This window comes from Scyliorhinus torazame, chromosome 13, assembly GCF_047496885.1.
Source record: "Scyliorhinus torazame isolate Kashiwa2021f chromosome 13, sScyTor2.1, whole genome shotgun sequence".
In the NCBI taxonomy this organism is placed as follows: Eukaryota; Metazoa; Chordata; class Chondrichthyes; order Carcharhiniformes; family Scyliorhinidae; genus Scyliorhinus; species Scyliorhinus torazame.
This window is the reverse complement of record NC_092719.1, coordinates 86,750,398-86,763,893: the sequence shown is the minus strand read 5'-3', so window position 1 is coordinate 86,763,893 and position 13,496 is coordinate 86,750,398. Positions and strand designations below refer to the sequence as shown.

The following is a 13,496-nucleotide window of genomic DNA, read 5'->3' as shown; positions in this document are numbered from 1 at the left end:
AACAAATGAAAAACGGTTCTGATTGTTTATCTGGAAGAGTTTTCATTCTTTGTGCCCAGTACATCTTACACATATAATTGTGAGCAAGTTGCTGTATAGTGCTCAATTATTCTGGCTTTCAATACATTGCATTCACATTTGGATGTTAAGTTGGATTTTTTTTACCCACTCAACATTACTCCAGCTACGTGCGGCTGGTAAATAAGTACAATTCAAGAGCTTAAAGAATTCTCAACTCGCTGAATTTAAAGCTGGAGCAATTTCTGTATGTTTAGGCAAGTCTGAATTCAACAGAGTTCTGCATGTGCAGGGGATGGGTTACTCATTACAATGTGTGAAGGGGCTGGGTTACCATTACAGAAGGTGCATAAGACCATAAGACATAGGAGTGGAAGTAAGGCCATTCGGCCCATCGAGTCCACTCCACCATTCAATCATGGCTGATTTCAACTCCATTTACCCGCTCTCTCTCCATAGCCCTTAATTCCTCGAGAAATCAAGAATTTATCAACTTCTGTCTTAAAGACACTCAACGTCCCGGCCTCCACCGCCCTCTGTGGCAATGAATTCCACAGACCCACCACTCTCTGGCTGAAGAAATTTCTCCTCATCTCCGTTCTAAAGTGACTCCCTTTTATTCTAAGGCTGTGCCCCTGGGTCCTAGTCTCCCCTGCTAATGGAAACAACTTCCCTACGTCAAACCCTATCTAAGCCAGTCATTTTCTTGTAAGTTTCTATTAAATCTCCCCTTAACCTCCTAAACTCCAATGAATATAATCCCAGGATCCTCAGACGTTCATCGTATGTTAGGCCTACCATTCCGGGGATCATCCGTGTGAATCTCTGCTGGACCCACTCCAGTGCCAGTATGTCCTTCCTGAGGTGTGGGGCCCAAAATTGTTCACAGTACTCTAAATGGGGCCTAACTAATGCTTTATAAAGCTTCAGAAGTACATCCCTGCTTTTATATTCCAAGCCTCTTGAGATAAATGACAACATTGCATTTGCTTTCTTAATTACGGACTCAACCTGCAAGTTTACCTTTAGAGAATCCTGGACTAGGACTCCCAAGTCCCTTTGCACTTCAGCATTATGAATTTTGTCACAGTTTAGAAAATAGTCCATGCCTCTATTCTTTTTTCCAAGTGCAACTAGATCGTTAATATATAAAGAGAACAGCTGTGGCCCCAACACTGAACCCTGCGGGACACCACTCGTCACCGGTTGCCATTCCGAAAAAGAACCTTTTATCCCAACTCTCTGCCTTCTGCCTGACAGCCAATCGTCAATCCATGTTAGTACCTTGCCTCGAATACAATGGGACCTTATTTTACTCAGCAGTCTCCGTGAGGCACCTTATCAAAGGCCTTTTGGAAGTCAAGATAGATAACATCCATTGGCTCTCCTTGGTCTAACCTATTTGTTATCTCTTCAAAGAACTCTAACAGGTTTGTCAGGCACGACCTCCCCTTACTAAATCCATGCTGGCTTGTTCTAATCCGACCCTGCACTTCCAAGAATTTAGAAATCTCATCCTTAACAATGGATTCTAGAATCTTGCCAACAACCGAGGTTAGGCTAATTGGCCTATAATTTTCCATCTTTTTCCTTGTTCCCTTCTTGAACAGGGGGGTTACAACAGCGATTTTCCAATCCTCTGGGACTTTCCCTGACTCCAGTGACTATTGAAAGATCATAACTAACGTCTCCACTATTTCTTTAGCTATCTCCTTTGGAACTCTAGGATGTAGCCCATCTGGGCCCGGAGATTTATCAATTTTTAGACCTCTTAGTTTCTCTAGCACTTTCTCCTTTGTGATGGCTACCATATTCAACTCTGCCCCCTGACTCTCCTGAATTGTTGGGATATTACTCATGTCTTCTACGTGAAGACTGACGCAGTGTACTTATTTAGTTCCTCAGCTATTTCCTTGTCTCCCATCACTAGATTACCAGCGTCATTTTGGAGCGGCCCAATGTCTACTTTTGCCTCCCGTTTGTTTTTAATGTATTTAAAGAAACTTTTACTATCATTCCTAATGTTACTGGCTAGCCTACCTTCATATTTGATCCTCTCTTTCCTTATTTCTCTCTTTGTTATCCTCTGTTTGTTTTTGTAGCCTTCCCAATCTTCTGACTTCCCACTACTCTTTGCCACATTATAGGCTTTCTCTTTTGCTTTGATGCATTCCCTAACTTCCTTTGTCAGCCATGGCTGCCTAATCCCCCCTCTGATAACCCTTCTTTTCTTTGGGATGAACCTCTGTACTGTGTCCTCAATTACTCCCAGAAACTCCTGCCATTGCTGTTCTACTGTCTTTCCCACTAGGCTCTGCTCCCAGTCGATTTTCGTCAGTTCCTCCCTCATGCCCCTGTAGTTACCTTTATTTAACTGTTTTTACCTTCTTTTTTCAAATTGCAGATTGAATTCTACCATATTATGATCACTGCCTCCTAAGTGCTCCCTTACTTTAAGATCTTTAATCAAGTCTGGCTCATTACATAACACTAAGTCCAGAATGGCCTGTTCCCTCGTGGGCTCCATCACAAGCTGTTCCAAAAAGCCCTCCTGCAAACATTCAATGAATTCCCTTTCCTTGGGTCCACTGGCAACATTATTTACCCAGTCCACCTGCATATTGAAGTCCCCCATGATCACTGTGATTTACCTTTCTGACATGCACTTTCTATTTTGTGGTGCATTTTGTGCCCCTGGTCCTGACCACTGTTAGGAGGCCTGTACATAACTCCTATTATGGTTTTTTTGCCTTTGTGGTTCCTCAACTCTACCCACACAGACTCCACATCATCTGACCCTATGTTGTTTAGTGCTATTGATTTAATTTCATTCCTAATTAACAAGGCAACCCCGCCCCCTCTACCCACCTCTCTGTCTTTTCGATAAGTTGTGAATCCCTGGATGTTTAAATGCCAGTCCTAAACCCCCTGCAACCACGTCTCTGTGATGCCTACCACATCATACCTGCCAGTCACAATCTGGGCCACAAGCTCATCTACCTTGTTCCGTACACTGCGCGCATTTAAATATAGCACCTTTAATTCTCTATTGACCATCCCTTTTTGTTTTCTTAGTGTGGTGGACCTTGGTTTACTAAGCCTTTCCATACACTGTGTCATATTTTGTGGGATGGGGACTATCGTAACCTCTCCTGAGTTCTGTCTTTTTGTGCTTTTTTGTATTCCTAAGCAGCTACGCTTCCCACTTATTACTTCACCTCTTGGTACCCTGACTTTCCCTCCCCCCCCCAATCTCTAGTTTAAAGTCCTATTGACCACCCTATTTACTCTTTTCGCCAGAACACTGGTCCCAGCTCGGTTCAGGTGGAGACCATCCCAACGGTATAGGTCCCCCCTGTCACAAAACTGATGCCAGTGTCCCATGAAAAGGAACCCCTCTTTCCCACACCACTCTTTCAGCCACGTGTTAACTTCCATTATTCTTGCCTGCCTATGCCAATTTGCACGTGGCTCAGGCAGTAATCCGGTGATTATGACCCTTGAGGATCTGTTTTTTAATTTGAATCCTAGCTCTTTATAATCTCTAAACAGGTCCTCTTTCCTAGACTTGTCTATGTTGTTGGTACCGACATGGACCACAACAACTGAATCCTCCCCCTCCCTCTCCAGTATCCTTTCAAGCTGGTCAGAGATGTCCCGTGCCCTAGCACCGGGCAGGCAACATACCATGCGGGACTCTTTATTCTGCTCACAAAGGATACTATCTATCCCCCTGATAATAGAATCCCCTACAACTACAACTTGCCTATTTACTCCCTCCCCTTGAATGGCCTGCTGAACCATGGTGCCTTGGTCAGCTGACTCATCCTTCCTGCAGCCCTGTTCGCCATCCACACAGGGAGAAAGTGCTTCATACCTGTTGGACAGGGTCAAGGGCTGAGGCTCCTGAGTTCCTGACTGCTGGTTCCCTTTACCTGCCTGACTTGCAGTCACACCCTCCTGTCCCTGGCCACTGGCAGGATTTAAACTACTTACTCCGACAGGTGTGACTGCCTCCTGAAACACAGTGTCCAGGTAAGTCTCCCCCTCCCGGATGTGCCTCAGTGTTTGAAGCTCAGACTCCAGCTCATCAACTCTGAGCCGGAGCTCTTCGAGCAGCCAACATTTACTGCAGATGTGGTCGCTGCAGCTCGCAATGGGGTCTGCCAGCTCCCACATCAAGCAGCTCAAGCACATCACCTGACCAGCCATCTCTAATTAATTAATTAGTTTAATTTAAGTTTACGAGTTTAGCTGTGTTTTTTTTTTAAATTTGGGGCAGATTTTCTATCAACCAATCAGATCACAGCTTCCCTCTAACGTCACTTTTGGGGAAAAAAATTGGAAAACGGGAAGTTACCATTAGGTTTTTATACTCAGAGACTGCTCCTCCTCCGAACGGCTCCCGAAATTAGGCCCGAAGAAAGAGAGAGAACAAAACAGTCGGGAGAAAGCACCTTCTCCCACTCTGCACCGAATTACCTCACTGCACCAAATTACCAAGTTTCAAATTCTCACTCTGTCTGTGTCTCACTCACTCAGGCTATGTCTCTTTGACCAGAGCAACGTTTACTGAGTGCACTTTCTGTCTGTCTTTTATACAGACTTTAGGATGACTCACACTAAAACTTCAAAGAGAAGAATACAATGTGTACCTTTGTGCCCAACTGCCTCTCAGCAATTAGGGTGGGGGCAGCTTCAGCCAATCAGACACTAATCTACTCTGCACTTTTAACTGAAAAACAGCACAATTAGATTAGCCACTTACCTTTCCTGGTTACCTCACTGCACCAAATTACCAAGTTTCAAATTCTCACTCTGTCTGTGTCTCACTCACTCAGGCTGTGTCTCTTTGACCAGCGCAACACTTACTGAGTGCGCTTTCTGTCTGTCTTTTATACAGACATTAGGATGACTCACACTAAAACTTCAAAGAGAAGAATACAATGTGTATTTGCAGAGGATGTGTTACCCATTACAGCATGCGCAAGGGATGGGTTACTCATTACAATGTGTGCAGGGATGGGTTACCCATTACAATGTGTGCAGGGGATGGGTTACCCATTACAATGTGTGCAGGGATGGGTTACCCATTACAATGAGTGCAGGGGATGGAGTACCTATTAAATGTATGCAGGGAATGGGTTGCCCGTCATAGCATGTGCAGAGGATGGGTTACCGATTACAATGTGAGCAGGGGATAAGTTACCCATTACAATGTGTTCAGGGGATGGAACACCCATTACAGCATGTGCAGGGAATGGATTACCCATTACAATGTGTGCAAGGGATGGGTTGCCCATTACAGACGGTGTAGAGGAGTGGGTACCCATTATAATGTGCGCAGTGAATGGGTTACCCATTATAATGTGTACAAGGGATGGGCTACCCATTACAGCAGGTGCAAGGAATGGTTTACCATTACAGTGTGTGCAGTGAGTGAGTTACCCATTACAGCATGTGCAGGGGGTGGGATACCCGTGACAGCGTGTGCAGAGGATGGTTACATGTTACAGAATCTGCAGGGGATGGGCTACCAATTACAGAATGTGCAAGCGATGCGCTACCCTTTACAGCATGTGCAGGGAGGGGCAGCACAGTGGCGCGTGGTTAGCATTGCTGCCTCACAATGCCGAGGTCCCAGGTTCGATCCTGACTCTGGGTCACTGTCCGTGTGGTGCTTGCACATTCTCCCCGTGTTTGCGTGGGTTTTGTCCCAACAACCCAAAGATGTGCAGGGTAGGTGGATTGGCCATGCTAAATTGTCCCTTAATTGGAAAATATGAATTGGCTGCTCTAAAATTTTTTTAAAAAGTAAAAAATTGTGCAGGGGATGGGTTACCCATTACAATGAGTGCAGGAGAAAGGCTACCCATTAGAGACCATAAAACATAGGAGCAGAATTAGGCCACACGGCCCATCGGGTCTACTCCGCCATTCAATCATGGCTGATACTTTTCTCATCCCCATTCTCCTGCCGTTTCCCCATAACCCTGGATCCCCTTATTAATCAAGAACCTATCTATCTCTGTCTTAAAGACACTCAGTGATTTGGCCTCCACAGCCTTCTTCGGCAAAGAGTTCCACAGATTCACCACCCTCTGGCTGAAGCAATTCCACCTCATCTCTGTTTAAAGGTCGTCCCTTTAGTCTGAGATGGTGTCCTTTGGTTCTAGTTTTTTGTACAAGTGGAAACATCCTCTCCATATCCACTCTGTCCAGGCCTCACAGTATCCTGTAAGTTTCAATAAGATCCCCCCTCATCCTTCTAAACTCCAATGAGTACAGACCCAGAATCCTCAACCATTCCTCATATGACAAGCTCTTCAATCCAGGGATCATTCTTGTGAACCTCCTCTGGACCCTTTCCAAGGCTAGCACATCGTTCCTTAGATACGGAGCCCAAAACTGCTCACAATACTCCAAATGGGGTCTGACCAGAGTCTTATCCAACCTCAGAAGTAAATCACTGGTCTTGTATTCTAGCCTTCTTGACGTGAATGCTAACATTGCATTTGCCTTCCTAACTGCCCACTGAACCTACACGATAACCTTAAGATAATCTTAAGAGATTCGTGAACAACGACTCCCAAGTCCCTTCCTGCTTCTGATTTCCTAAGCATTTCCCCATTTAGAAAATAGTCTCTGCCTAAATTCCTCCTTCCAAAGTGCATAACCTCACACTTTTCCACGTTGTATTTCATCTGCCACTTCATTGCCCACTCTCCTAGCCTGTCCAAATCCTTCTGCCGGACCCTTGCTTCCTCAATACTACCTGTACCTCGACAGATCTTTGTATCATCTGTAAACTTTTTAAAAATGTTTTTATTCTCCATTTTCACATTTTCCTTCAAAATGTACACCCCACCCGCAAACAGTAAAAGGTAACAAATACAAAATCAATCCCTTTAACAATACCAACGATCCCATCCTCCCACTACCCCAAACAACGGCCCACCTGTCAATATATGTATCCAATAAAACAAACCCTCCCACGTTGGAAACAAAAAACAAAGGAAAAAGGGAAAAAGGAGCCCGGGACTGCCCGTGGTCACCATTAACCTATAGAGTCCACTCCCCCTCCCCCCCTACACTCAGCGTCATCCAACCTCTGAAAGAGTACCGTACGTGATACCCAAGAATTGTAAACCACCCCCTAACCGCCAGCCCCCCCCAGTCTCCAACTCCTCCCGTCCACTGCCTCTTGTAAAAATCCTCCCCCCAACCTCTGTTCCTTCCCCCCAACTTTCCACCCCGTCTAGACCACTCGGACCCTGTTCTGCCAGGCTCCGATGGCCGCAGCCCCTCCCCCCACCTCACTCCCATTCACTGGCCAGCTTAAACCGGCCAGCGTGGAGGCCCCCGCCCAGGTCCCTTTCCCCCTTGCCCGGCCCTAGGAAAGCCCAGAAATTCCCTTTTAGCACACAAACCCCGCATATCCACCTACACCCTAAAGAGCCCTCATTTCGAGTGAAAGTCCCATCACCTCGCTTGTCCAAGTATATCCAACATTGGCTCCTTTAGCCCATACACCCGCACGCAGTGAAACAATAAAGAAGAAAATACAGTCATGAGGTTACATCGGCACATGGCCATTCCTCAATTTCTCAGTTCTGCCACAGTCCTTCTGCCTTCGCAAACTCCTCCGCTGCTTCCGCCATTCCAAAATACAAGTCCTTGAGCTTGTAAGTCACTCTCAGCTTCGCTGGATATACAATGCCGCACTGCACCTTGCTAATGTACAGTGCCCTCTTCACCCAGTTGAAGGCAGCCCGCCTCCTTGCCAGCTCCACCGTAAAGTCCTGGTATACACGTATACCAGCTCCAGCCCACTGTACCACCCGCTTCTGCTTGGCCCAGTACAGGACCTTCTCCCTCGCCTTTGGTACAGGCCTCCACGACCGATGAGCCCGATCCAGTTCATATCGGGAGGAATCCTCCGCCCTCCCCCAATAGTTTCGCCAGCACCGCGGCAAAATACTCAGTCGGCCTCGGTCCTTCAACTCCTTCGGGCAGCCCCACAATCCTCAAATTCTGTCGCCTGGATCTGTTTTCCGGGTCTTCCCTTTTTCCTCGCAGATCCTTGTTAAGTCCATCACCTTCCGCATCTCCTTCCCCATCGAGGTAAGTTGTTCACCATGCTGCAATAATGTCTCCTCCACTTCCTTCAGCGCCTCCCCTTGCTCTCGCACCTCCGCCACTGCGCTCGCCACCGCCGTCGTCATCGGGGAAATCGCCTCCTCCACCAGCACACTCAAAACCTCTCTCATCTCCTTCCTCATTGTCTCCATGTATTTTGTAAACTGCCTTTCGAATTCCGCAGCCATCACCTTCGTTATTTCTTCAGCCGTAAGCAATGCGGCCTCCCCTGGTGCTCCAGCCTCCATTTTCCTTGGTGACCCCGCTGTGACTTTTCCACTCCCCGACGGACCTTCAGCTGTTTTCTTTACGGCCGTTTTTTTGCTCACCCTCGACATTTTTCTTCACTGTGCCTTCACTGTGCCGCCTCTGTGCCTTCTCCCTGCTTTTGCCGCCTCTGTGGACCCTGGGACCGGGCCTAAAGCCCAGAAATGGCGTTCCCGAATGGGAGCCCTCCATTGTGCGGCTGCCTCCCGCCCGCCATCACCGGAAGTCCGTATCATCTGCAAACTTAGCAACAGTGCCTTCAGTTCCTACTTCCAGATCATGAATGCATATTGTGAAAAGTTGTGGTCCCAGCAGACCCCTGAGGCACACCACTAGTCACCGACTGCCATCTTGAAAAAGACCCCTTTATTCCCACTCTCTGCCTTCTGCCAGTCAGCCAATCCTCTATCCATGCCAGGATCTTACCCTTAACACCATGGGCTCTTAACTTATTTAACAATCTACTATGCGGCACCTTGTCAAAGGCCTTCTGGAAATCTAAATAAATCATGTCTACTGGTTCTCCTTTGCCTAACTTCCTTGTTACCTCCTCAAAAAACAGATTTGTCAGACATGACAAAGCTGTGCTGGTTCAGTCATATTCTATCATGCACTTCCAAGTACTCCAATAACGGACTCTAAAATCTTACCATTGACCGAAGTCAGGCTAACTGGCCTATAATTTCCCGTATTCAGCATCTCTCCCTTCTTTATTTAACAATGGTGTTACATTAGCTACTTTCCAGCCTTCTGGGACCTTTCCTACCTCCAGTGATTCCTGACAATAATCCACAATCACCTCAGCTATCTCTTTTAGAACCCTGGGGTGTAGTCCATCCGGTCCAGGTGACGTATCCACCTTCAGACCTTTCAGAACCTTCTCCTAAGTGGTGGCCACTGCACTCACCTCTGCCCACTGATTCTCCTGGAGCTCTGGCATCCCACTGGTGTCTTCCACCGTGAAGACTGATGCAAAGTAACTATTCACTTTGTCTGCCATTTCTTTGTTTTCATTGGAGGCTAAGGTTTACTTGTGGACAGAAGACGAGTATTGAAGTTGATATTTTTTGACAGGAGATAGGTATAAAGTGGCAGGGTATGATTTTCAACCACTGTTTTATGAAATAGAATCTCATGATCAATGAAAAATAAAGTTGATATCTGGACATGGGTTACGTCTCGACCAAAAAGAAAGCAAGGGATAGGTCTGATACTTTAGCTTCCCAGCAGGAGCAAAATCAGTTGCATAGTATCCCTGAAGCTAAACATTCACGGATTGGACAATGAAGAAGGTTTGAATAGTCTCTTGAAATTCATGGATAAAATTTATACGAAAAATGACTTATTGAATGCTTATGAAGCTTGATTGGCCTTTGATACATTTCGAAGAATGGATGATTATTCCAGTGAAGAATAGGTTATGGAATTTAACCAACCATACATGAGACTACAGTGATTTCACTTGGAAATTCTTAAATCAGTACTTGCCTTTAAATTATTGGACTGCGCAAGTAAATCAAACATGGATTGGCTCTGGGTTTTCAATAGAGTTAAATTTAAAGAGAAAGATACACCTTTGGATTAAATGTCGGAAGCCTTATAATTAAATCCTGGGAAGGAAATTCATTTCCAGCCGCTTTTATGGCAGAAATGGGCTCTTCAGCAGTGACACCATAATGAGGATACAATGCTAGCAGCATTTCAGGACCATTCGAATATCGAGCCCAAAGCAGTTTGAATGAAGAATTACCAACAAAAGGACAGAGAATCCTTTGGGAGTTAAAATAGTCGGATGGAGTTGGGCAATTATTGAAGAAAGCTAAACCCCATGAATAACCTTGGAGAGGGTCATGCCAAGGGGAAGTGCAAGGGGCAGTGCCGGAGGAGGATCATGGTGAACTCTTGTGTACTCGGGCGGCCTTTAAAAATGGCACCCAGAGCTTCGAGGGGCTAATGCTGACAGGACAGGCTCGAGCCTACGTTACATTGTGGGACCTGTCCTTTCAGGTTTTTCTGACTATGTGCTGAACGATATGGCAGAGAAAGCCACCATTGATGCCGGCGGTTCAAAGCTCACCCCCTATCAATCTTTGCCGAAATCTGGGAAAATTTCACCCTTAGTCTTTTGGAAATTCTGGTTGTACATATGGATTGTAATTTTTGTTTCGAGAGTAAATTTGTTCATCTATATTTGTTGGGGTTTAATTATATTCATTGGAGAGGGTGCAGAAAATATTTGCAAGAATGGCGCTGAGGTTGAGATTTCAGTTACATGAATAGATTGATAAATTGCTCCTTCAAGAAGAGAAGATTGAAAGGAGATTTGATCGAGTTGTTCAAAATGATAAAGGTTCTTAACAGATAGAGAGAAACCATTCCCAGTGGCGGAAGGATAAAGATCATTGATTGGTTAAAAAACCAGAGGCTACATATTGAAAAACGTTTTTCTCCAGCATTTAATTAGGGAATGAACTGCCAAAGAACGAAATGGCGGCAGATTCAATTGTGGTTTTCAAAAGAAATTGGATGAGCACCTGAAGAGAAAAGAATTGCAGGGCTCTGGGGGAAAAGTGGGGAAGTGTAACTAGCTGTGAATCTTTCTCTGGTGCTGTAACCATTCAATGATTCTATTCTATTCTGTTGGTTGGATTTGGAGATATATTTTTCCAGTGTGTAAAGGCACAAGTTCTATGCTGCACAGCCTGGCTAGCTAAAATATAACCAAAGCACATGGAGGAGAAACAGAACATAGAATTCCTACTGTGCAGAAGGAGGCCCTTCGGCCCAACAGGTCTGCACCGACCTTCTAAAAGAGCACCTTACCTAGGCTCATTCCCCTGCCCTTTCCCCATAACCCCACCTAACCTGCACATTTTTGAACACTAAGGGACAATTTAGAATGGCCAATCCACCTAACTGCACATCTTTGGAATGTGGGAGGAAACCGGAGAACCTGGAGGAAACAGGAGACAGTGAAAACGCCACACAGACAATCACCTAAGGCCAGAATTCAACCCAGGACCCTGGCATTGTGAGGCAGCAGTGCTAACCACTGTGCCACCGTGCCGCCCAAATAATACTTATTTAGAAAAAGGAGGAAGCCAAAAATAGATTCTTGGGGGAACTCCAGAGGTAACAGTGTTGACGTGGGAAAAGTTGTAATTGCAGCAGATCCATTACTGATTGGATAGGAATGGATCTAATTGAAGACAGTCCCAGCCAGCTGTACAAGGGAGAAGGGTTATTAATGGAGAAGGAATGACCAGCACATTAACTCATTGCTTCAGAAACCATTACGCTAAGCAAATTAAACACCGGCCAGAAGAATTGATTCAGATGAAAATTGAAATAAATCTGTGGTTTTTAAATCAGCTAAAAGCCCAGAAAAACTTCTAATGGCTGCCAAATTAAATATACAATATATACGTGAGTGTTCCTACCCGGGGACACGTTCTTATCAAGATCAAAAGAGCCATCTTGGTATCTAGATGTTGAAACCTTCAACTGACATCGATGAAAGTTTCTGGAATTTATCTGAAAAGTAATTATTTAAATATTATTGTCTTTATCTTTCTTATCACTAAAAGGTTGAAAACATTTCTAGAGTTTAAAAATTTTTCTACAAGAGTATTTCTGGGAGTTTTCAGCTTGTGCTTTTAGCCTATGCAAAAAATCCATACACTGTATCAAAATCACGGATCGCGATAAGGTCAGCGATTCAATCCATCTCAGCTAATTCACCACTAAAATACAAATAAATACTATGGATGCTGGAAATCTGAAGAAGAATATTACGGACTCAAAACCTTAACTGTTTATCTCTCCACAGATGCTGCCACACCTGCTGAGCTTTTCCGGCAGTTTCTTCTTTTATTTCAACCAATTCTCCAGCCTATTTTCAATCAGGGGCTGGTTTAGCACAGTGGGCTAATTAGCTAGCTTGTAAAGCAGACCACGGCCAGCGGCACGGGTTCAATTCCCGTACCAGCCTCCCCGAACAGGCGCCGGAATGTGGCGACGAGGGGCTTTCACAGTAACTTCATTTGAAGCCTACTTGTGACAATAAGCAATTTTCATTTTCATTGCATTTTCATTTCATCTACCATTTGTCTTCGGACTGTGGATGATTCTCCACTGCTTCAAGTGGATCTTAATGTATTGGGAGATTGGGTTCATCACTGGCAAGTGATTGTTTAACTTAGATAAGCACTGTGTTATACATGTAGGAAGGGTGAATGCTCAACATTCTTTAGGGAAGAACAGCAGGACATAGATAGGTTGGAGACTTGGGCAGAGAAATGGCAAATGGAGTTTAATCCAGACAAATGTGAGGTAGTGCATTTTTGTAGATCTAACCTAGAGGGGAAATATACCATAAATGGTGAAACTCTGAGGAATATAGAAAGTTAGAGACATCTGGGCATGCAGGTCCATTTTTAAGGTGGCAATACAAGTGGTCAAGGTAGTCAAGAAAGCATATGGAATGTTTGCTTTCATTGGACGGGACATAAAGTATAAAAACTGGTAAGTCATGCCACGGTTGTATAGAACCTTGGTAAGCCGCACTTGGAATAATGCGCATAATTCTGGTCGGCACACTACCAGAAGGATGTGGAGGCTTTGGAGAGGGTGCAGAGGAGGTTTACCAGGATGTTGCTGGTCTGGAGGGTGTTAGCTATGTGGAGAGGCTGAATAGACTCGGACTGTTTTCATTAGAAAGACGGAGGTTGAGGGGGTGACCTGATAGAGGTCTACAAGATTATGAGGGGCATGGATAGAGTGGATGGGCAGGCACTCTTTCCCAGGGTGGAGGGATCAGTCACCAGAGGGCATAGGTTTCAGGTCCGTGGGGAAAAGTTTAGAGGAGTTGTGCAAGACAGATTTTTACGCAGAGGGTGGTGAGTGTGTGGAACGCGTTGCCAGGGGATGTTCTGGAAGCAGATACATTAACGCCGTTCAAAAGGCATCTTGACAAACACATGGATAGGATGAGTATGGAGGGACATGGCACAAGGAAGTGCTGAGGGTTTTGGCAAAAGTTGGTAACATGGTCGGTACAGGCTTGGAGGGCC

The 13,496-nt window shown here is 45.3% G+C and overlaps 1 protein-coding gene across 2 annotated transcripts in view; it reads right to left on the bottom strand.

Annotated features, from left to right (window-relative positions):
- LOC140388177 (cilia- and flagella-associated protein 54-like) overlaps window positions 1-13,496 on the bottom strand; it is a 948,449-nt gene that overhangs the window by 478,331 nt on the left and 456,622 nt on the right. For both annotated transcript variants that reach the window (XM_072471937.1, XM_072471938.1), the window contains exon 28: window positions 11,865-11,958. In XM_072471937.1, the coding sequence (XP_072328038.1) occupies window positions 11,865-11,958 (94 nt within the window). The remainder of the gene's footprint in view (window positions 1-11,864; window positions 11,959-13,496) is intronic.